This window comes from Myotis nattereri (genome assembly GCF_964212035.1).
Source record: "Myotis nattereri genome assembly, chromosome: 13".
In the NCBI taxonomy this organism is placed as follows: domain Eukaryota; kingdom Metazoa; phylum Chordata; class Mammalia; order Chiroptera; family Vespertilionidae; genus Myotis; species Myotis nattereri.
The window spans coordinates 14,399,277-14,423,527 of record NC_138088.1 but is presented as its reverse complement, the minus strand read 5'-3'; the positions used below and the strand labels follow the sequence as shown (position 1 = coordinate 14,423,527).

Sequence of the window (24,251 nt, the reverse complement as noted above, 5' to 3'; positions counted from 1 at the left end):
GAACTTTCTGAGGATGCAATTTGTCTAAGAGATGGAGAAGGCTGCCTCCACTGCAGGGCACCTGTCCCTAAAACTCAGTAAGTGTCCAAGTCTCAGCAGAAAGACCTCTTGCTTTGCAAGGAGAGAACCCCTAGGTCTTCCAATGCCAGACTCCATGGCCCTGAAATGACGATTTCTCTGCAAACAGGAGGAGCACCAACAAGGCTTCCATCCACTCTTGGGACAACATAGGCAGCTGTATTAGAAGGAGAGAGAAGACTCCATTGTGGAAACAAAGGGTGGGCCCTCAGGCTCCAGGCTCTGCTTTCAGAAACACCACTCTTATGAAATGCCTTCTTGCAAAATCCAGTTCTATGGCAATTGCGTGCATCCTAACCCAGCGGGAGTCTATTCCTGGGAGAGATGATTGCATCCGTACTGATGACAGCACTTTTAAGACAGCCCCGCGTGTGGGCCACAGAGGATGGCAATTTCCCTCAGGCTGAGTATCAGAGACTGTCCACACATCGTAGCCTCGATCCAGAACTAGCCCTGACTTTTATCCCATTTCTCTCCCTACTCTTCACTGTCCAAAGAAGGCCACCTTCCCCTCTACTTCTCTAGCATCATAGAGAATAACATAACAGTCTAAGAGAAAAAATACTAATTTGCATTAATAGCACCTGAAAAGAATGAGGAAAATCAAAGCTAAGTCATGAACAATCAAGTCATCAAGCCCCAGACAGACACTAGATAACCTTCATGGCACCTTCAAACAAACACACAGAATGTTTTCAAGAGGGTCTCTCACATCCCCAGGTGCCATCCAGGGTATGAAGTCCGGGCCTGGGGTCCCCCATGTGCCCATCTGGTTTGAGTTCCTTAGACATGGTTTCCATGTTTACAGAGGAAAGGCATGAGTCTCATTTCTCGGGCTTCCTTTCTTGGCCCCAGTATCTTCTGCAATCGCAGGGCAGGAAGCCACAAGGGATGTGCCAAAGCCTGGAACCAGGGATTTCTGTGTGCATGAAGCAAAGACAGGAGATTGACCCAGGAATTCGAATTCTTGGTGTCTGGCCACTCTGTCCTTTTTCATTTGAGGGCAGCGGGGCCCGGTGGAAAGGCCAGCATTGCTGCATGAGAGCCCAGAGGCAAATCCTTCCAACCTAGAGAAGTAGACCTGCTGGGCAGGGTCTGTACTCGGCCACTCATCATCTCAAGAAGAAGGAACGTAAGACAGTTCATCCTGGGAAACCAGGAGAGATGAATCCCAGCCCCAGTCCCATCTCTCACTGCACATAAAACTGGAGAAGCCGCCATGAGGAGCAAAGAGGTCACATCAGAGGAAACACTCTGTCATGACTGCCCAAGTGTAAGGGTTTACAGGAGGAAGCTCAAAGAACTGCATGTCCATCGGGCCAGCAGGACTCAGCTTCAAGTTCAGAAAAGAACCCTTTCACTACAGTCTGCTGGGGGAGGAAATCCAGTAAGAGCTAGCTCATCAGGAGTAACACCTTTCCAAGATGTCATAAACCATTCTTTCCTTGAAGAGGCTCAAGCCACTGACACCCGAATTAGAACATTTCCTGGGCCACAGACTTTCCATGTTCAGAGATGGCTAGGCTGTGAGTGTTTCCCTCCATGGATTCTAGTGATATTAAACAGACCCACTTTGGAGAATATCAATCCTTCTATGAGTCCTACTCTACAGAGCCACAGTTTGGTTCGGTGGGCTGTGGCTCTGTGTAAAGAGAAGGTGGTAGTTGGCAGCTCTGTCCCTTAGCTCACTAGCTGCCAAGTGACCATTATTTGTACCCTGCAGAGCGGCTCTGAGTCAGAGCCTGAGGCCCAGTCTGAAGTCACACTGAATGCTGAAATGCACAGATGGTCAGATGAGGACTCAATGACAGAATGGATGTCAAAGCTCTTGTAAAACCATTAAATATAACACAAATGTCTGAGATTATTATGATAACAAACTCAGGGGCAGGTTTACATGGAGAAAAAGCAGGCAGTCTCCCTACGTCCCTCTAGGTCCTAGAATACCAGTATCATTTCATCACAGGGGATTGAGAGCCTTTATATTTTATGCATGGCATCCAATTATGGAATTAACTATCCCTTGCAATATATTGACAGTGACATAAGTTTATACACACATACCAGGCTCTTTCTGAAAGCAAGTGTTCATGGGTGGAGATCTCTGGTGAAGAGAAAGTGCCGAAAGAAGAAGAAGAATATTGAATAGAAGGTGGAGAAAAACATGTTGAAAGGGTAGGTAGGAGGACCTTAGGAAACAGAGCAAAATTATAAAGCAAGGGGAAGAATGCTTGCAATTCTGCAAGGAATAAGATAACTAATAATGAACACTGGTCTTTCTATTCTTTCTCTGGAAGAGAGAAAGGCAATGAGAGAGGAAAGGCCCTGTGTCCAGTCGCTCTGTCCCTGGAAACTTTACTGATCTTCCAGGGCAGAATCTCATAGTGATGTTTGCCTAACTCTAAACCCACACAGGCTGGGGTGGCTCGAATAAAGTGTGTTTTAAGCAAATAATCACGGATCAGCTGACACCTTCACTGTTGTTCCTGAAGAGCCACAGTGCAGAGTCTGTGGGAGACCCTGAGCTCACCGTGTCCATGTGAACACTGACCAGGTGCCATCTGGACCCTGGGTCTATGGAGCCGCTTGGAGTTTGACAGGAATCACAGCTGAAATCCTCCTTAATGTCTTGAAGATGCTTTATCAGCACTCATTGGAAGCAGGAGGGAAGGAACTGACAACCCTTTGTAAACATACAACATTAATTTTCCTATTCAATCTGAATTCAGCCCAAAATCTAAACAACGGCTTCAAGCACTCCCACACTAAATACAGTTTCAAATCTCAAATGGAAGAAGGAGAGTTCGTTACCCCTAGAAGCTGTCACCAGCTACAGCCTTGCTAAGAAAATCCACCTCCACCTACAGGGGCGACTGTCAAAAAACGTCTCTAAATTGATGCTTGCGGGTTACCAATATCCTCACTGTGTCTCTTCAGTGTCCTTGGGTTTTCCAGGGACAAACAAGGCACTGTGACCTTGGGTGCCCACCACCAAGCCCTCTGGCTGCAGCACAACACTTTCTGCAGTGGAACCACCTGTCGAGGGTCGGGCAACGGTTGGCAGGGGCAGCAGCGCCAAGGGTAGCCAGTCACCGACAGCAGGCCACACTCAGTGACAGCCTCTGATGGGCTTCCACACAGCAAAATGGGGCAGCCCGTGCCAGCAATTAAGAAATAATGGCGTGGCACCGGTGCATTTGGCAGAGCGGGGTCTTCTCTGGGTAACCTGACTGCCTATTTTGTAGGGAATATGGTCACACACTCACTCAAAACCCAGCAGGGAGTCATTCTGTTCACACAGGACACCTGGTTCCAGGTACTGCCCAGCCTCGTTTCTCAGCCTCATTAAGGGGATAACTGGTTCCATATCAAACAGACAAAGGTGCCACCTTCCCTCCCCCAAAGCTGTTTTCCTGGGAGTTTAATGACCATTCGAGTGGAGGAGCGTTGCCTTTGAATGCCACTGGGCTCTGGGAAACACCGCAGAGTCCAGCATTCGTTTTCTTCCCCATCCCCCTGTGAGCTCTAACACTAGGAAGATTCCATTACTTTTACTCTAATCTGCCTGAATTCAACCAGGCAATTCTCATCTTGAATTTGAGAATGCCATGTCCCACATTCCCCACCCAACGCGTGTTCTGTTCCCCCAGGTTCACCTGGTGTCAGAAGAGCCCTATTTGGGACACTCTCTACACCTTAAGGACTAAATCCTTGAGTGCACAAAACAGGCCATCTGTTCTGCTATACCTCCATGGGGTTAGGGGTCAGGCAGAATGCTGACCGTCTCGTAGGTGTTCAGTAAACACACACTGAGGAAATTAGTAAAGCACATAAAAATGGAAGTGTTGCAATGGGATCTGAGTGCAGCAATAGTCTGAACCTGAGGGTCCCACGGGTGCTTCCTGAATGAATGAATCGGCACCTGAAGGAGATTCCTCCCAGAGGCCAACTGCAGACAAGGTGTTTGGACAGAAGCAATGTCCCAAGGAGGGTTTACCCACCAACCACTTCGTTCAGGCCTGTGGATTGCTTTGTTTTGTGTGCATGTGTGCGTGTGCATGAGTGTGTGCGTGTGTGTGCAAGTGTGTGTGCATGCGTATGCACATGTGTTTGGCTGAACGGCGAGGGAGAAGAGACTAGACCCCCATATGCATCTCTGAGCCTCAGTCGGCTCTCACTTCCTACCTTGTTGTGATACTGCAGCATCTGAGTGATGATTCTTATCTTCGGGTGGTAGTTCTTTATGGAGATGACTCTGAAAAAGAAAACGCGAAAGCTGAGGCAGGGTTTACCTTAACTTCAGAGTCTGATGGGAAGATTCATTTGATTAATTAGTCACAACCCAATAGAGTGACTATGGGGTCAGCATCCAGGGCCATCCTGAGGGGTTGCAGGCATGGGGCCAAGTTAGATTGTGTTTCCACTACCATATTCGTGGTAGTGTGAAAAAGAAACCACAAAATGGCCACAGAAGTGTCCTGGGCATAAAAGAAGAGAGAGCCTGTGGTATGTGAGTATGTGTGTCCTGGGGGTAGGGGGTTCTGGGGCCAGGGTCAAGGTGTGTTGCCTATATAGGCATCTGAAGAAAGCAAACTCAATTTATGGGGCCAAAGGAGGTTTGCAATCTCATACCCTGGGGAACAGCCTAGAAACAATTTGCTGTGGATCCAATTCTCCAAGTAATAATTTGAGGCAACAGTGATAGATCAAACAAGCAACCCGACAAATGATTCTAATTGCCACACACATGGCCACTCACAGAAATGATTTCTAAGTTTGGCTCCCAGGATGGGATTCTTGACTTAGCCTTCAATGGCAAATAGCATCTAAATGATGACTTTGACCTGATTAGAATAAGGCAGGGGTCCTCAAACTTTTTAAACAGGGGGCCAGTTCACTGTCCCTCAGACCGTTGGAGGGCCAGACTATAGTTTAAAAAAAAACTATGAACAAATTCCTATGCACACTGCACATATCTTATTTTGAAGTAAAAAAAACAAAACGGGAACAAATACAATATTTATATTTGCATGTGGCCCACGGGCTGTAGTTTGAGGAGCCCTGGAATAAGGGGTAAGGGCTTTTGGAGTTCTAGTACAAAATCCCTCCAAACTGCCCTCAGTCCATACTCAGTATTAGCCCCCGCCTGGGCCTCCTCATGACCCCCCTGACAATTATGTGCTAACAGGGGAGGGGCAGAGGAATATAAACACCTGGACTCCAGTCCCAGCTAGTGCCCTGGTGAACTGGTGACCTTCAGGAAATCCCTGGTCTCTCTGTAACCGTTTCCTCATCTGGACATCGAGGGCAACAGTACCTGCTTTATTTATTTCACAGGCTTGGTCTGAGCAGCAAAATGAAAGACCAGATGTGAAAATGCTTTGAAATCATTAAAAGCTCTCTCCACGTGCAAGTTATGGTTTTTGTCATTACGGACTCTGTCAGAGGTGACACTGTACATTCCCTTCTGTGAAAGGGAAGGCTCAAGAATGGAATTCCACGGAATGGCCCACCGCCTGAGCCTAATCAGAAATGCAAGTGCATTTATGGTGACACCCCCCACAAACTTCCCACCCAGAAACCCTGCCCTTTATCCCTGTGTCGTGCAACGATGGAGAGAGGCGGCCAGGAGCAGCTGTGTCTGAAAAGCTCCAACTTGTTCACTTAGGAAACGGATCACACGTCAGCCTCTCCTGCACAAGTTCACCCTGGGCTTCTGCACTTGAAGGATTTCATTTTATTTTTGAAAAAGTCTTGTGTTGGCCCAAGCTTATAACTCAAGGACTTGGCGCCTCTGTCAGCCCTCTGAATTCAGTTCACAGCCTCGGCCAGTTTTCTGCATTAGCTCATTTCAAATGGATCTTTGACATTTTAATTTCAAACGGGGCAGATTGGTCTCATTAAATTAAGGAGGAAGGAGGATTATACAAATAAGGGAAAGACAGAGCCCATTTTTAACCCCGAGCCTCCCATTTCCTTGTGCTGCCTGGGCCTTAGTTCTGGATGGCTCAGTTACATTTCTGATACTACCTTTGCCCAGTAATCTCTATGCCTTGGCATCATGCCCATCGCCCTGGTAACCAATATGTCTTCACATTAACCCTATCACAGTCAGGGCTTTTATGAGATATTGTGATGAAGAAAAATGTCCATTTCAAGGCTATTATCATTTCAATTAGTCACTTTTGAAGGCAAAAAAATAATAATAATAAAGGTAGTGCTAGCCTCAAACTTGTCTGTGGGGTCAACACATTAAATTTCATCTTCTTTTGATACTTTGGATGAAATTTTAAAGATAACAAAGCCTCGTTCCTTAAAGTCTACATCTGTATCACTTCATATGATGCAAAAACGTGGTGAAGGAGTGAAATCCCAGTTCAAGGAAAGGGCAGCCTGAGCCACCTTAACCGAGGCTGCTGTAGTCACTCTCCAGCTGTGACCAGTGAGGGGATGGACCCAGGTGTGGGAGCATGTCCTCACCCCACCATCTCCTGCAGCCTGGCAAGCCCGATGCTTACAAGAGCTCACGCTTCAACTTCCTTAAAACAACTGCACTCGTCATATTGCCAAAGAAAAGCGAGTGGAAAGAGAACATTGCTCCAGATGTTGCTTGCCAGGCACTAGGACCAGATGCTGAGGGGAGGCCTTTCTCATCCGAAAAGCATGGAGGAATTCCCCCACCTCACCGATGGGAAAGCACGTGTCACTTGGGGCCGCTGATTAAAGGCACAGAAAGGAGGTTCCAGTCTTGTGATGATGCAAAGGCAACTTCCCAAGCCCCCATGTTGGGACAGTCAGGGCAAATTCCCAGGACACAGTAAACCAAGCTGCAGGGAGAAGGGAATCTTTGTCTCAACCCAGAAGATGGCTGTTCACAATTAGGTAAGAGTTCCTGGGAATACAGTGGGAGTGACATATTTTCTCTTAGGTCATCTCTTCTCCAGAAGGTTCTCTTTACCCTTCCAAGCTGTCTTAACTACTCTGCAGTTTATGCTACAGGGGGTAAGATTTCAAAAGGGCTCTAATTATCTGGAGCAACATACCTTAACCTTTTAGGCATCTCATAGCCACAATATGTCTGGATATGGGTCTATGCAAAGAACAAAAACAGAACAACAGTTTTCTTCTGAAACAGTAAGGAGTAGGAGTTGGGCAGAAAATGGCCTCTCATAGGCTCAGCCCGTTTGCAGGAAGGGTCCTGGGAAGTGTTCTCCAAAGAGTGGCCCCCCAAAATGTTCTGTAAAAATGGGGGAGGGGCCTTGTAGTCAAATAGGTTTGAGAAATTCTCTAGAGCACATTATTTTTATCATTCATATTAGTATTAAAAGCACTGAGAAAGTTTTCAGTAAACAACACTATTTGTGTTGTAACCCAGGGAGATGGGTTGCAACAAAATAATTGGAGAACAAACTCCTCTTTGGGGGTGAAATGAAGCCATGTGCTACAGACACACTTGGAAAGCTCTAAGATGGGGCTTCATCCCAGGCACTGTTGAAATTTGGAGCCAGACCAATTCTCTCCCGTGTGCAGCTGGCCTTTGTTTTATAGAACGTTGGGCAGCATTACTGGTCTCTGCCCACCAGACATGAGCAGGACGACACCCCTAGTTATGACAACTAAGAACATCTCCAGATGTTTCGAAAGGTCCCGAGACAAGACCACATCCCCGGTCCATTTAGGCATCTCAGGTCCATTCCCTCTTAGGAAACATGGCACCTTACTTCAGGTCATTCCCATCTAAATTTACCTTTCCTTTTGGTCCTGTCTAAAGGATCTCAAACGCAAGACCCAGAGCTCCCATCTTCTCCGGACGAACTTCCTATGGACTATGCTTTATGTCACTGCCCTCCACACCCAGCACAGCCTCAGCTCCCCCGACCCACCAGGCCTATGCAGGTAGTTTATGGACGAGATGATGTAGAGGACCCAAAGGGGAGCAAGTGGGCCACAGAGCCCAGAGCCTTCGCCCCACTCCCCAGAGGTTACCTCATGATGTTGGAGGCATCTTCAGCGTCGGGGTCTGCGCAGTACTTATTGGCAAGGATGAGGCACGCATCTGCTGACTCTATCTAAGACACCGAAAGGAAAACCACAGACACAAGCACATAAATAGCCAGGCTTGGTGGCAGGCTCTCACTGTTTAAAGCTCTTGGGGAACCTGGTGCTTTGCAAGGAATTTTTTAAAAAGAATCCTGAGAGATTATAGTTTGTGTCAAAAGTGTAGGTTGCTAAGTCTTGTTATGATATAAACAATTCATCTTGTTGCTGTTGGAAGGAACAGCATGTACCTTAGTAATTATACTGTTCATTTTGCATAGTCTTATGTGTGAGCTTCTCATATTTCTTTAAAGAACAATGAACTAAGTTTTTTAGTAGCCCCACAACCACCCCACCTCCTTTCCCCACCACCATCCTAATTTTTCCAGGTGGCAAATGGAGTTAGGTGGGCTAACCCCATCCACTCAGGTTACCAAGATAACTGAGGGGTTGGAGATACAGTCATTTAGACTCCAACGTTCTTCCTCTAACCCTTTTCACATCTTATCTGGCAAACAAAAGGAAATGAGAGTCCTGAATCAGTGCTGTTCAGTATCCAATTAGCATTCAGATATTCAAAAGACAACACATCTGTATGTATGAAGTGATGTATTACAGAAGATCTCAAACTATAACTTACTAACTTATCTGGACATGAGCCCCAAATAGTTTATTTTTTTGAGGGGTTCGTGAGTAGTGCTAATAATTGCCTACATCGAAATCAGGTCCAAAAACAATAACCATGTTCTCATGAGCTTCCACATTAGCCATAACTTGAACCATAATCTGGGGAAAATTAAGATGAACTGGACTCCGTAAGAATTCTTATGCTGGTGCAGGCCTGCAGCCTGTCCCACTTGGCATGTTGTACTTAGCAGACCCTTCTGCATTTGGAGGGAAGGTTGGTCTCCTCCATCATATATCACAGTATCTCTGGTTTTCTTTAATAGTCCAGAGAATTTACTCAAGTCCTTTTGGCTTATTCATGTTTGCCCATTACATGATTACTGAATGGTGTGGTGACTGCAGTTAGCATTAAGATGTCAGTGGCTTCACAATTTCAATATACACTTACTGTTGTGCAAACACTGAGCATGTTTACAAAATCAGTACGCAATGAGTAGAGTGGCAGAGGCCATTTTGCTGTACCCTATCCCCTTATAAGCCTCAGAAGGGCTTTCTAAGAAGATTCTACCTTAGCAGGTGCTGGAAAGAAAAATTAGCCCATTACAAAGTAGTATCAGATACCTGTATGTTTAGTTCCACACCTTAGTCTTTTGGTGGGGGAAGGAAGGAAGCTCAAAATGTTTCATGGCTTGGTAACAATTTTATTTTAGACTAGAGGCCTAGTGAATGAAATTTGTGTACTCAAGGTGGTCCCTCAGCCCGGCCTGAGCCCTCTTGCAGTCCAGAAGTCCTTGGGGGATATCCTACTGACGGCTTAGGTCTGTTCCCCACAGGGGAGCGAGACTAAGCCACAGTCGGGCATCTTGAGTGCTGCCACCGCCACCATGCTCAGCAGCGGTGAGCCCAGCTTCTCGCTGAGTGGCGCTCTCCCTGTGGGAGTGCAATGACCACCAGGAGGCAGCTTCTGTGTTTAGCGTCTGCCCCCTGGTGGTCAGTGCATGACATAGCGACCGGCCGTCCCTTCGTTCAGTCTATTTGCATATTAGCCTTTTATTATATAGGATTTTACCCTTAATGTTCCTTTCTGATATAAATAGTAGATTTCAGAGCTCCAGTGAGTCCTATTTAAGTATTCAAGATGGGAACAGCTTGATTATTATGTTGTATGGGAGACTATTGAGTCCACACAACTAGTCTGCTTCTTTTAGCAGCACTGATACGGAGGGAACTAGCAATGGAAGTTCCATGCTCCAAGTAGTTCAAGTGTGGAATGCTCACAGGTGGTCTAGCAGGTGCCAGCAAAACCAAGCCCTGGGACCTATGCAAGGGTGATGCCAACTAAGGTGGTGGTATCTGACTTCTTTCATTAGGGGTTGGGGGGTGACTTTAAGCCATCCTGGGAGGCATGTCCCCTCACCACTGAGTCAAGTGCCCCCCACTTAGGTGGAGGAAAAGCAGAGGTCGCTCCTTCCTTCTTACCTTGACTCTCGCAAGATCATGTGGATTGAGGACTGAACCCTGATAAAATTCCACCTGAGTAAAATGTCGTTTGAATAGAGCTTCCAGCTCCAGGTTGGGGGAAATGCTGTGCAGGGAGAGAAGAAACAGCCATTAATATGACAGACGCAGGTATTGCAGCCTCCAGGCCCCCTTCTCTTGACTCCACAGAGGGGGACCTGGGAAAGGGCTTTCTCCTTCAAAGCAGCTCCCAAACTTGTCATAAATAAAGGCTTGCACTCAAGAGAGATAAAACCTACCTGAACCAAACCGAATACCAAGGTAAAATAAACAGGCCCAGACTTTTACTGAGTCTGAGGCATATGGGGTGAAATGTCTTCGACTTCATTATGCATGGAATCCCTATTTTATAAATAGAGAAACTGAGGTTGTGACATCAGGGTTAGCCAAAGTTCCCTTGGCAGTGCTGTTCCTTCCACCTAAAGCCTTTTCCCTGCTTCTCCACCCCATGGACTCCTCATCCCCCAAAATGTCACCTCTGTGCAGCCACACCCAGAGTTCATTTACTCGCAGTACTGTTCTTGATTCACAGGGGTGTACACTATTCATCATTCTTAGGACTGAGCTGTAAGGACATCTTTCCATTGGAGGACAAAGATTAAAACACTGATTGACCTATTCATTCATTCATTCATTCATTCATTCTGCAGAGATGAACAAACCTACTCTTTACGTGGTACTATACTAGGCACTGGGAGGTCATATTTAGTTAGAACCTACTTGGTGCCAGGGATAGTGTTAGTCAACACGAATAACATTTACTAAGTGCCTAGTCTTAATAATTTGTCATGTTTTGAGCATTTACTGCATGGCAGATGCCATTCTAAACACTTGCAAGTATTAACTCATTTAAACCTCAAAACCCTAGAGAAAGGTATGTTATTAACACAGTTTCAAGAGGTTAATTAACTGGGCCATCTACTATGATGCTGAAAAGAATCGATGCTGGGGATACAGGGGAACCCTAACACTAACACAGGGGAACCCTAAGCATTAGAAGCCAACTTGATTCCGACTGAAGCCCTGGGTGAGAGAAGAGGAGCTGCCTGTACAGATCTTTCCCATCGCCCAGATCCAGCACGATCATGCTTCATTCCTGAAGCTCCCCAGGTAATGCACGAAGTGGGGGACACTTCCCAGGCCAGTCTGCCACCTGGTGAAACTGACTTCAGTCAGTGAAGGTAGGATCAATGTTGTGCTCTCATGTCACACATGTGCTCATCTTGAAATGTGCAGCCAACATGAGGGCAGACCTACACACTACACTGCTCTTGAACCTTCTAAAAGGCTCAGAGAAGACGGGCCCCACAACTGGGAATCAGCAGGTAGCTCTGAACTGTTCTGTGGGTTCTGCTCCTGGGCCCATGGCCTGGCCAGTGTTTTCAGAACTTAGAGAAGCCGGTGCTGAGAAGAAAAATACTGGTGCTCAAACCTGGTGACCACTTTGGTGTTGGTGAACAAATGCCCGAAGGAGGAAGCTGCACAGAATGGGAGCTTGGAGGGAGATCAACCAGAGTGGGCTCTTGGAGCAGGACTGAGTGTTGAGTGGCCAACCCCATACCGAGCCAACACCGACATGTAAACTTTGTCTCTCTAGCAACTTATGGCTAAGGCTGGCCCCTTGACGGCCCATCTCTAAAAGAAGATGGGACAACGCATGTCAACATGCTTGAGCCCCCCAACTCTCCATCCCTGTGCAGACTACCTTTTACTTAAAGGGGATGAGACAAAGCTTAAAATCTCAAGAATATTGAGCAGAAGGGAGATACCTTCCTTTCCTCCCCTGTAAATCAAATATAATAAGACATAATTTCTAAATTAATTATGTGACCTAATATATGTTATATTTCACAATAGTAGCTAACATGGATTGAGCAGCTACTGCATGCCTGATTCTGCTCTGTGTACATTACATGGATTACTTCTTTTCATTCTCACAACAGCCCAAGGATGTAGGTAGAAACCATGATGATCTCCCCATCTTATGGATATGGAAACTGAGGCCCAGAGAGGTTCAGAAAGTAATTGGTTGATGCAGGATTCAGATCAAGTATTTGGAATCCAGAGCATGTACTTTGCTCCCTCTGTTGGTTAAAGAAGGGACTGTATACATGGTGACCAGCGAGCACAGGGTCCCCCACTGAAGATTTCTGGGAACCACAGTTGCTGTGGCTATTAGTACCTTACACCTGCTTCCTGTTATGTTTATGTCTTCCTTGGTCGCTATGTCACCCCTGAACTCATGAGGTATCCACCTCATACCGCTCATCATTCCACACCCGACACTGGGGACACACATGGATCCCAGAGATCCAGGAGCTGAGGGGACAGTAATGATGTGTGTGACCCATAATAAACTCCTCTGTTATTTGCCAGAATGACCTTCACAGAGGCAGGTGCTGCTCTCACTGAGCTAGTGTGTTACTCCCTTTCCACTGGTTCAGGTCTTCCTCTCCAATAAGGCCAGCAGGGATTGTGTCTCATTCAACTCTGCCCTGCCCCCCAGTGCGGCCCCCACAACACCACTCCTGCAGACATTCAGGGTGCCCCCTCTGGGTATCTTGTTGGGTGGAGGGTCTCGAAACCACAGGGGCCTCTTACTTGTGAAGAAAGACGATCTCCACGTTGACATCGTCCCGGTCCTTGTGCAGGAAGTCCTTCAGGAAATTGGAGACACTCTCCAGAGTGATGTGTCCACAGACCACAATGTGCCTGAACGGGAGAGGCTGGTTAGATGAGGTGGCCCAGCGTGACCCAGGCACCCATGCCCAGCAGGACAGAGAAAGCGCAGCCGCAGGAAAGCATCGCCCCCGGGGCTCCCTGGGCCCCGCTCCCCTCCCCAGAGGCTGCGAGGCAAAGCGGCGGTGCTGGCAGGTGCTCCTCGGCAGAAAAGGCATATGGCGTCTCACCTGATGCTGCACAAAATCCTATTAAAGCCCAACCGTTTGGCCAAGTGGTTTTATGCATTTAACAATAAGTGACATTATGCTCGCGCTTAAACGCTGCATTATCAAGTCCCTTGCAGATTCCTATCTCTCCCTTTCTGCCCACAAAGTGTCCTCCCGGGAGATTTACTGAATGAGTCTTGGTTTATGACATAGAGCTTATCAGGTAATGAGATAACAAATCTTGCTGAAACGATGATTTTGTGTGTAAGGAAGCGAACTTTTATCAGGGTGGCTAATGTGCGGCTTGACACGTTATGGGCTCTGTTGGCCATAAGCAGTAAAAAGGAAAATTTTGCATTTTTCCGCCATAACTCCTCCAACAATGGGGGCACGTAACACTTTACAGTAAGTGAGCATTACTCAGGGCTAAATGGGGACAGGACGCCTCTGGAATGGGAGATCAGCCGCAGACCTGTGTCCCCAGGCAGCTGCTTCCTTGGGGCACTGCGGATGTCTCCGAGAGCCAAAGGAATCAGCCTCAAGATGGGGAGAAACCAGGAAGAGGGGACGCTGGCATCGTCTGCCTTGTCCCAGGGGCCTTGGACTTCTGTTTCTGGAAACGGTGGCTGGCCTTGAGGAGAGGAGCCCCTCTTCCAGAACTGTGGGAACAAGAGTCCCCCCCAAAATCTCGGGGCTCCTGGACCAATCTGACTTTGACACCAGGCTATACTATGGCCACTTACAGTCACTACAAGGTGCTCGATCGGTCAGGACTAAAGCACTTTGGTGCAAGAGTTAGTGCCAGTGCCGGGACTGGCTGTACAGATGAAACCCGATGGCTTAAAGTAGAGAGGTTGTCTCAAGGGATTCAGCCCAGATCCCTGTGCGCCTCGGGCCGAGGGGGACAGAGGCTGAATCCCTGGCTGGGCCGTGAGGCATGGGCACGTGGCGGACAAGCAGCACAGTAATTCTGTGGGGAAATGTAAAATGGCCCGGCCCCTTGCACTCCATAACTGCTCTGTGCACACTGCAATAAGGCGGAAAGCGCATTGGCTGGAGGCGGCTCATAATAGGAGGCATGATGATCACTTATGCACTGTTCCATTAGATGCCATTACAAGAGCCTGCCCTTTCCTTGTAATTTGGTGCTTGACTAAGTATGTGAGAATAATGCAGTAAACTCATTGGTGAAAGGATAATGATGCAGAACAAAGAGTAAATCAATAATACGCGCGGTGCAGTTAATAATATCTCCATTATGGACTGTTATTGTTACGGAGCTGCACTTAGCGATCGGAGCCCAGAGGCCATCCGGGGAGGGAGGAGTGTCAGTGACTTCCTCAGAGGACACGCGTGAGCAAGATCACTGTGCTCGAGCCCGGGCCTGCCGGGGTGAGGGAGGTCCCGTGACCACCCATCCAAATTCTATGCTCAAAACCCGTACAAACAGCACCTTCCTAAAATACACAGTATGCCTGCGTACATGATGTGAATGAAACACTTGGATTATATGCATTTTTATCACGTCATACCTTAACATGCTTGCTGCAGCATATGTGCACATATATGGACAAAACAGGCTGCACGTGAATTTGCGTGACCTCAGTAAGATTTCTGGTTGTGAACTTGCCAAGTGTGTTCAGAAAATGACTGAGAAACAGGACCTCCCTCCCGACCTCTCCACAAATGACAGCGGGGCAGCGTGGGGGCGATTCTGATACTTTCTGCCCACAAACTTCCTGGTGGAGAACAAGGCCAGCATGGTCCAAGGTACGGGCCCCTCCACAGGCCCGTGAAAGGAAGCCAGATTTGATTCCCTGCTCTGCCCCGAAGGACGTGTGATCCAGGACAAGCTTCTTATCCCCCTTTCAGCAGATGAGGGAACGGAGGGGTTAATACCCCAGCCAGCTCCTGCCCCAGGCACTGCAAAGCCCACAGTTCTGCACCAGCATAAACCTGGTTATTATTCAAAGCTGGACTCAAATCAACGAGAGGGCCAGAGAGATGCCTAAACATCCACCCTGCCTATCCTGCGCGCAAAGAACTGAATGAACATCTGCCAGCATCCCCGCTTCCTCTTCCAAAACCATCCGTCTCCAGGACAGCGGGAGGGGAAGGGATGAGTTCACCCTCTCACCCCTGAATCAAAGGCTCAGCTCAGCCAGCTGATTTATTCAGCCTTAGGGAGAGTCAGGGTTCTCTTAGTTGAAAATGTGCTGGGTACATATAAAATATATTCCAATGCAATCAATATTATCCCTTAAGCCTTTAATTAGCTTTCACTTCTCTTAAGAAGTAAGACAAATGCTGGCAGGAGACGGAAGGAACAAAAAGGATTGACTTTTCTCATTTGGTGTGAGCTGTCCAATACCATTCTAGACGGTTTAAAATATATATCTGTTAGCTACAGCATGCCTTCTGGGGTAGAGAGCAGTCTTTATCAAAAAGGGAGGGGGGGGGGAAATCTTCCTTCCACATAATTGGTATTTTTGCTCAGAAAAAGCGGGATTGATTGAAAGCAGATTGCCGCCCTGCCCGCGGAGAGGCATTAGGAACATTATGGTGGCAACCTTGGAGGACCCATATTGTTCCAATCTGTCCCGTATCTGATGTGAAGATTTACCGCGTCCCTGTTTTGTGCCAATAATCATTTCCCTCTATTTTGTTTTCCATACAGTGAACTCGATCAAGGAACCCACATATTGAAAATGTTTGAATGCAGTTAGGACTGATGGATGGGGAGAAGCTGCCGCTCCAGCTCGGCATCTGCATCAGGAGGCCGGCTCCCACCAGCCCGTGGCCCAGGAAGCAGGAGGGCCCTGCGGGAGTGCCCGGGATGGATGCTGAAAGGGGCAAATTTATTTCCCAGGAGTATTTTCAGGAGTTGACAATTCCAGGGGCAGTTGTCTTGGGAAGGATGTCATGGAGGGGAGAAGAGAGGCAGCATTTCCTGGTAGCTGAAAATGTAATTGAAATGCTCTAAGACTGAGAGCAGGCGTACCATCTCTGGACACAGAGTGATGGTTGTTCACAGTACACGGTTCAGAGAACGCCAAAAAAGACCCTCATCCAAGATTATCTCTGTCAGGTCTGTGACACCCACCAATCTACCGTGTGAGATTCATTTGGATAGCCCTGTGTTAGCTCAGACACCAAGGAACGGAACAGTCTGAGGTAGGGACCAATTCTGCATCTCACAATTATGAAGCCAGAATCTCTCAGGGGCTGGAGCTAGCACCTGATTCATGAGGTTATCTTGAGGATTTATTTAAATAGAGATAATACATGTGAAGGACCTAGGAAAAGGTCTGGCCCTGGTAAGCATTAAATGGTAAAATTCATGGGATACCTGTAAATCAGGACGTAACATATAAAAAGCTCTGTGGCCCATAGAATCTCATCTAATCCTCAAACAACCTCGTGTTCCGATTATCTGCATATTTTCAGGGAACTTCTCTGAATCTCAATCTCCTTAAGTCATGTGTCTGAGACCCCACAGCAAGTAAAAGGGACTTGCCCAGGCTGTGACCCTGTTCTCTGACCCCATTCTCGCTGAGAGGAAAGGAGTGATATGAAAAGGGCAGAGGCTTCGGTATTGCAGCTCTGCTCGCTCCTGACGTGCTAGGCTGAACCCAGAGGAGATCCTCCTGGACACACAGAGGATGGGATGTTGGCGAGTCCTCACTGGGCCAGGAGAGAGGCTTAGTGTGGGGCCTGGAGCGGACAGAGATAAACGCCCCTAAAGCACCACAGAGATGCAGGGTCACTGGATTCTGGCTGCACCTGGTCAGCCGGAACAGATGGCCCAAGACAGCCAAGGCTGAGAGGCACAGGAACTCTGAACCAAGTTTCAAGTTAAGCCACAATTTGGCCAGCAGGGGCTGTGATGCAGATGTCCATTTTTAGATGTTATAGGCTCAGGGCTTACTCAGCCAGAGGACCCAAAGGAAGACAGAAATCCTGTGGTTCACTGACAATGGAGAGTTTACCAAGGCAGCTGCCGGGACCCAGAGCTGGACATTTTTAAACTGCTGGCCATGGCAACCACTGACTTCTAGCAGGCCTGGCCCCCTGGTTTGAGAAGATGGCCAACCAACCTAACTCAGTAACCATTTTCCTCTGATGTACTTTTTGGGTTTTAAAGTTTTGTTTAGTTCTGGGAACAAATCTTCTTTGAGATAAATTAATGTTAGTACCTAGGATTAAAAGGTCCATCTCAGATGCAGGAGGAGGCATCTGAAATGCCAAAATAGTGGCAGATAGCATCTTGTGGAGAGCAGTTACTCATGTAGTGGCTGTCCTGGGAGAGTGTCCCCAAATGCGGGCTGGATGAACCAGAAGTGGTAACACCAGTGGGTCATGGAGTAAGCATGGCATTGAGGGGTGGAGGGTGACTTAATCAGAATAATGTTTGACTCTGATCGCTATCAGGGCTCACCACAAAACTACCAGTTACTTAGTTCATGGGCGCCTCTTCACTCCGTAAGTACTGCTGTCAATAACCATCTCCACCTCCCACACATCGTCCTCCATCACTCTGCTTGGAAGTGGGTCAGGAATGCCGGACGCCCAGTGCAGTTGGGAGCTCAGTTTCAGAGTTCAATGCCACTGTGCCTTTCAGAATGGATAGCTTAGGGCCACTGCCTTACGGCTGGAGGCATAAGAGGAGAGTAGAGAGGGGGGCCACCAGACGAAGCTTTTCAAGGCTGTGGGGAACGAGGCACCCAGCGCCACTGAGGGTGAGCTTCCCTCCATGAGAGGAAAAACTCTACACACTTTTCAAAAGAGTCAGGCAGTGTTGCTGAGAGCCAGCAGCCTTTGCAAAGGTCTGTGAGCGTGACGGGCTCCCTCGCATGTTCTCACGTGTATCTTTGTGTCAGAACCGCCCTTGGCGAGTGTACAGTCCAGTGCCTGCATCATTCTGGTGTGGACACTGCGGTCCAGAGACTCGGTGCCCAGTGAATGCCAGAGCAAGGGCAGGCCGGCCCTGTGATTTGATGCCCCTAAGCAGAGGAAGCAACTGGTGCCGCTAGAAGGAGCTGCGGTCCTGGGTGACCTGGGACCAGTAGAGCCCTCCCACAGGGTCCCAGTTCTCTGGGCCCGCCTCCCCGTTCATGCCATCCGTCCATCTTGTCTAGACATCTGCAACAGCTTCCTATTTCTGTTCATGTTTACTCTCCCCACAACTCCCAACCCCACCCCCACACCCCCAAGAAAGCTAAAACGCGAGGACGGAGGCAGATCCGCCTGCGTCGGGCCCCACAGGACAGGGCCGTCCTACATCTCCCTTTAGCAGAGCCTCACTCGAGGAAGACGATGTAAAATGCACAGCTCTGGGCTGTTTATTTTTAAAGATACTATATCCATTTTTACTGGAACAAGTATAAAGAACTTAAAAAACCCATAGCTATCCTGTCACAATAAATCATACGGAGTAAATTGAAAATCCTATACAGCTTTTCCTGAATACACTGTGCTCACTTTGTCAAAGAGCTAGATGAAATGTGGCATATATTGATCTCGATGTCTCTGTAAAACTATAATATTTATATCAAATACATATGCTAGAAGCTCTTGTCTTTCTGCTGAGCCTTCTAATCATGTTTCTCTGGTCCCACCTCCCCCCATGCCTCCCGCCATTGGTAGCTGCTGCCTTGATGGGAATGTATTTTAAGAAGGACTTCTTGTCCAAGGAATTCATCAGCGTTTTATCACGTAGAAAGCAGGGTGGGATGGCAAGAGACCCCGAAACCCACATCACAGTGGTCAGTACTCAAAGTACTGCCCTAAAGGAAGGAGGCTAAACTAGCTCCGGCCTCCACAGGTCCTCCTAAAGGACTGTCCCAAAGGATGTCTATGCTGGGAGGTCGTCTTCTGTAAACAAAGGTAAACCCAGGTGAGGGAGCCCCTGCTTCCACCACACCCTGGGACCCAGCTCAGGACCCCAAAACTGGCTGGGCTTTCAAGAATTCTACGTTGATCAATGAACTGGATGGTGGAGCCTATGAGGCTAGGTGACCCTGGGCTATAGTAAGTGTAGAAGACATTGAACAGTCAGCTGCAAGCCTGTCAGAGCAGTGCCTGATCCCACCAGCTCAGGTCTACTACCTTGTTTCAAGTATGTGAGAGAACAGCACGTGTAAAAAGGACAAAAATGAAACCAAAACAACTGTGAGCATGGATCACTCCAAGCCCTATTTTAACCATTTTCTGTTTAAAACAAATGAAAACACAAACAACAACCAAAACAACCCAAGGAGGCTAGGAGATGAGGTCACTTCCTAGCCAGGGCTGCATCTAGGATTTTGCTAATCACAAAGGAAGGAAATGCCTTCTCCCTCCGTGTGAGGAAGAGAATGAAGTAATCATCGGATCCAGCTGTCAACAGAGCTGTTCTGGGGAGACAGGCTGCTTGGCTGTTTCTCTAAATGGGGCAGAAGGTTGAGCCACTACATCCCAGCATCGCAGCAAAGGCACCTCTAGAAAACACCCCAAGATCGGAGGGCAGACTACTGGTCGACCCAATGGGAAACACTCGATGGCCTGACCAGATCAGACCGTGCTGCATGAAGGGGGTGCATCTTACCATAGGCGGGTGGTCAGCACCTGAGCCAGCCCAGAGGGATCTGAGACTGCACCTCCACCGTCCCAAGTCAGACCTCCATAATTGGACCGTGCACGAAGAATGATCCCACGTCTTTGTGGCTGGCTGCCTAACGAATGTTTCAGTCTGAGTCTTAAAACTAAATTCCGGGAACCTCAGTGTGGGAGAGGCATTGGTTGCTTTTGTCTGTTCAGCAGGCACCCCCTTCCGTCAACAGCACCTCATTTTTTAATGCTTATTGTTGAAGGTTTTACATATGTCTCCTTCCTCCCCCCCTTGACCTCTCCCCACCAGCACCCACCCCCCAGCACATGCTCCCACCCCCTATTATCTGTGTCCATTGGCCATGCGCATGTGCATGGATACAAGTCCTTTGGTTGATCTCTTACCCCCTGGGTAATCACCTCATTTTTAATTGGAGAATCACTCCTCCCCAACCACTTACAGTCCTGGGCCCTTTAATCAAGGTTCCCTGACCAAGCTCTGCTAATCCCTGCTTTTCAGTTTCTCATTTAATTCTTACAATAACCCAGGATGCAGATATTACCACCACCGTTTTGGTTTCTTCCTCTCTATTCCTTCCTTCCTTCCTTTCTTCCTCCCTCCCTTCCTCCCTCCCTCCCTTCCTTCCTCCCTCCCTCCCTCCCTCCCTCCCTTCCTTCCTCCCTTCCTTCCTTCCTCCCTTCCTAGAAGAGGAATTACACAACTCTCTTAAGCAAGCAATAATATGATGGCCGGACTCTCACAAACTGCACTTCCTTGTCTCTCTCCCCGACCCCTCACTCCTCTGTATTTTATTCATCCCATTACTGCAGACCTGAAGGCCTTTGGCCATTTTTTAAATAAGCCAGTCTTCCCCTGACCTGACTTCTAATCCTGGTCGGTCCTCTGCGCTTACAGAGGGATCATCACACTGAACCGCACTCTCCTGGACTCAGATGAAAGCAAGTTTGTCTCTCTCCACTTGGTAATGCTGCTTCCGAACAGGAGGGACCAAGAGAAGAGAAGATTACCCCTTTGGGGACGAAGGTGAAATAGAGAATGAGTCCAAAAAACTGGTTCTCGCCCTGGAGAGGAGGAGATATAGCTTTGATTTGCAAAGTGAGCCCTCCCCCTCTCCCTAACCCCCCTAGTAAATCATGCCTCATGGCCTGAGAGCATGTGCGATTGAACTTGACCTTCCCATAATGACAATCAGGTTGACACATCCTGGCCTTGCTCACCAGCCACACCCAAGGGTGTTGCTCCAGGTTGCACACTCTGTTAGTCAGCCTGGCTGAGTAGACGCAACACACTGGCACAGGCATCCGAGGCCTCCGGCATGTTACACACGGAATAACTGGGAGCTGTCCACAGCATCCAGGGCTTCCTTGCCGAGGAGGAGGGAAGGTATGGAATGGAGCAGACCTCAGGGTGGCATCAGCCGCTCCCATCCTTCCAAATCTGTGACTGGGTCCATCATTAGATCTGTAGGCTTTTGGTGCTCAAGTCATCTGCCATTACCTTTGCCCTAACTACTCCAATGGGTACATTTAACGATTGGGAATTAGCAAATGCTTTCAGGAGCATTCCTTCTAAAATGCTTGCAGCCTTCATGTTGCTTTATAATTTCATGATTTTATTGAATAAAACTGTTGCCAAAATAGCATTTCACTGGGATGATACTCCTACATAATCAAGCTTCTACTTAGCTGCCACTGGCTTCTTGAATGATTCTGATTGCTCGATATCTCAGGTACGCTACAGGATAGCAATAATCACACTTTCTAGCTTGTTTATTTATTTATTTATAAATTTTTTTAAAAAATATATTTTTATTGGTTTCAGGGAGGAAAAGAGAGATAGAAACATCAATGAGTGAGAGTCATAGATCGGCTGCCTCCTGCATGCTCCTTACTAGGGATTGAGCCACCCGGGCAAGTGCCCTGACCTGGAATCAAAGCATGACCTGCCAGTTCATACGTCGATGCTCTCCACTGAGCCACACCGGCTGGGCTCTAGCTCATCCTTTTAAACACAGCACATAGCAGAGTCCCAGGAACATGGCAGGGGCTCAAATACTTGTTAGTGGAGCAAATATGCTGAATGACAGCTTCCCTAGATTTGCTCTAGATGTTAGCTGACATTGGGCTTCACGGTCAATGGCCACGGTCAGAAACCCCTTGCAGAGATGGGCATGCATGTATCTCTGAACTGCTCCTGTGTCCCCTATTGAAAAGGTATACAGAGGGACCTAAGGTTCCTTTCCTGATGACTGCCGCCCACATCTGGAGCAGCCCTGTGGTTCTGGGGATGGGAACAGCCATCGCTATGCGATGCCAGTACTAGATGTGGAGCCTGGATCCCTGCGCGTCACAGAATCAGGCTTCCAGGAGTTTCACATCGCATTAGCCCCTACAGATTTTTAATAAAAGGAGACACCAGACTTGGCCAGTTAGAAAGTTTCCTGGTTTGTTTTCAATGTATGATGGCAGCATCTGTGGGATGAACCCCAAATCTACTAAGAACTGATGTACACAGATCTGGAAAGCCTTCCACCAAAATGAATGACATCGTCAGAGACAGAAAACAACACCGCCTGATCTCTGAGGGTGCGTGCATCCTTTGGGTTGGAAATCTACCCAGCAAAGATTCTCCATCAAATGTGAGGTTAAAGAGACAGAATCTTCAGGGATTATAATTAGAAAATTCATATTCAGACTTCTTTTTTTAATGGAAGAAAGAATATCTAAGAGCAAAATCTAGGCTTACATATGACTTAGTTTTATTTAGCCATGCAGTTCATCTCCCACCTACATTTCTATTCTTGTTTTCAGAACAATAGCTGGAACATTTTGATAAGTGTGTGGAAGAGAAGAGAAACAGCAGGAAAGTGTGTGTGTGTGTGGGGGGGCGCTTTTATTCCATTAGTATCATCAGGGAATTGATTTAATATGCATCCGAGTCTCTTTAAATCGAGCTTCAAGTCTGAAAGGGACTGAAGATGTGGCTTATAAGAATCCAAAGCAGATGCAAAGAAAGAAGCGCCCACATCCACACCCACCAAGACCCCTCTCGCTGCAAAGGAATACCTGGCACATGACATTATAGGATACAGCATCTAACTGACACTTGCATTTGGTATCTGTCCCTCGGTACTGAATTTCAGAAGTAGTCAAGGGGTCATTGTTGCAAAGTATTAGGGCAATCTCATTTTTCCTCCCCTAAAAGTTTAATGCTAATCAAAGCAGAATGCCTAATCAGTCCAAGCTGGCCTGTCAGCTTGAATTATCTGTTTGTCTTCCTATTTACTATATCTGTCTGTCTACGGTTCTTCATATCTTTGTGAAGATCAGTTATTGGGGCCTGTGTTTCCTTCTGACTTGAATGGCTACCAGATGATCCTTCCTGGTGATATGTTGATGATTTGCTAATTTATGGTTTTTAAAATCTAGGAATCTGAAGACATTGCTGGGAGTTCAGGCTGGGGCTCGCATGGGCCTTGCAAGGAGAGGGCTGAAGGGCTCACTTGTCAAGGGATGGAAGTTTGTGCAAAAAGCAAAACTTCAGTCACACTTCAACCAGAGCGGTGTCTGTGGCACAGAAATCATAAATGACATCTCATAGGGCACCTCACTCACAAGAGCAGCCCCCCCACGCAGACTGTGGAGGGCAAGAGTGAGTGCTGCCCGAGCTCCACGGAGACGGGAAAGGGAAGAAGGCCCTCGGTGCTCAGCCCCACACACCGCGCGAAGGACCCTACGTCCTAGTCCACGCGCGGGGGGCAGTTCCCAGGAAGCTCGGCCATGGCCATGCAGCTGCAGGAAAGCCGTCACCTCTGGGAACCAGCAGGGGAAGCCTCCTAGTAAATCAGCTCCGACTTTGAACTGCCCAACCACATTGGTGGTCAAATAACATATGATGTGCAGCTCACGACAGATGTGGCCTCCTCGGAGGTTTTTATGGGTGTGTGGAAATACATCTCTCCCCAGTGCCTGGCGTGTAGCGAGCACTCCATAAACACATGTGGAATGAATGACAATGAGGCACTCGTGTGAGCCCTCGTTTAGGAGGGGAGGGCTATCAAGGGTAGATTACATGAACCCTTGTGAAGAAATGATCCCTGTTCCTCCACAGCAAGTCATTTCAACTCCAATTTTAAAAAATGGCCGAGAACCACGGCGGGCAAAACCTGAGTGTGGCGAAGACGGAGAAATGGAATTCCATGTTGACACAAGAAACCTCGCAAAAGGGACGAGAACGTGGAAGCAGAAATGAACAAAGGATGCAGAGGCAGATGAGGAGCCTATTTCTGATAAGAGGAAAGACAGAGTCTGATAAGGGACTTGAATCAAAACCAGGGCAGGTATGCAGATGCCTCACCTGGCAGGTCATGGGAGAGCTCAGTCAGGCATCTGGACCCCAGAGAGACAGAGTTTAAGACTTGGTCCCATAGAGGGACAAGCAAAGACCTCACAAAATATGAATTTTAAAACTAGGGCGCTGACCTAACCGGTTTG

The 24,251-nt window shown here is 47.8% G+C and overlaps 1 protein-coding gene across 8 annotated transcripts in view; it reads right to left on the bottom strand.

Moving 5' to 3' along the window:
• KCNMA1 (potassium calcium-activated channel subfamily M alpha 1) overlaps positions 1–24,251 on the bottom strand; it is a 683,439-nt gene that overhangs the window by 184,977 nt on the left and 474,211 nt on the right. For all 8 annotated transcript variants that reach the window (XR_013996758.1, XM_081105313.1, XM_081105315.1 and 5 more), the window contains exons 10-13: positions 12,862–12,972; positions 10,222–10,327; positions 8,065–8,147; positions 4,264–4,333 (exon numbers count right to left, since the gene is read on the bottom strand). Coding sequence is in view for 7 of the 8 variants with exons in the window: in XM_081105313.1 (XP_080961439.1) it covers positions 4,264–4,333; positions 8,065–8,147; positions 10,222–10,327; positions 12,862–12,972 (370 nt within the window). In the remaining variant the exon portion in view is untranslated. The remainder of the gene's footprint in view (positions 1–4,263; positions 4,334–8,064; positions 8,148–10,221; positions 10,328–12,861; positions 12,973–24,251) is intronic.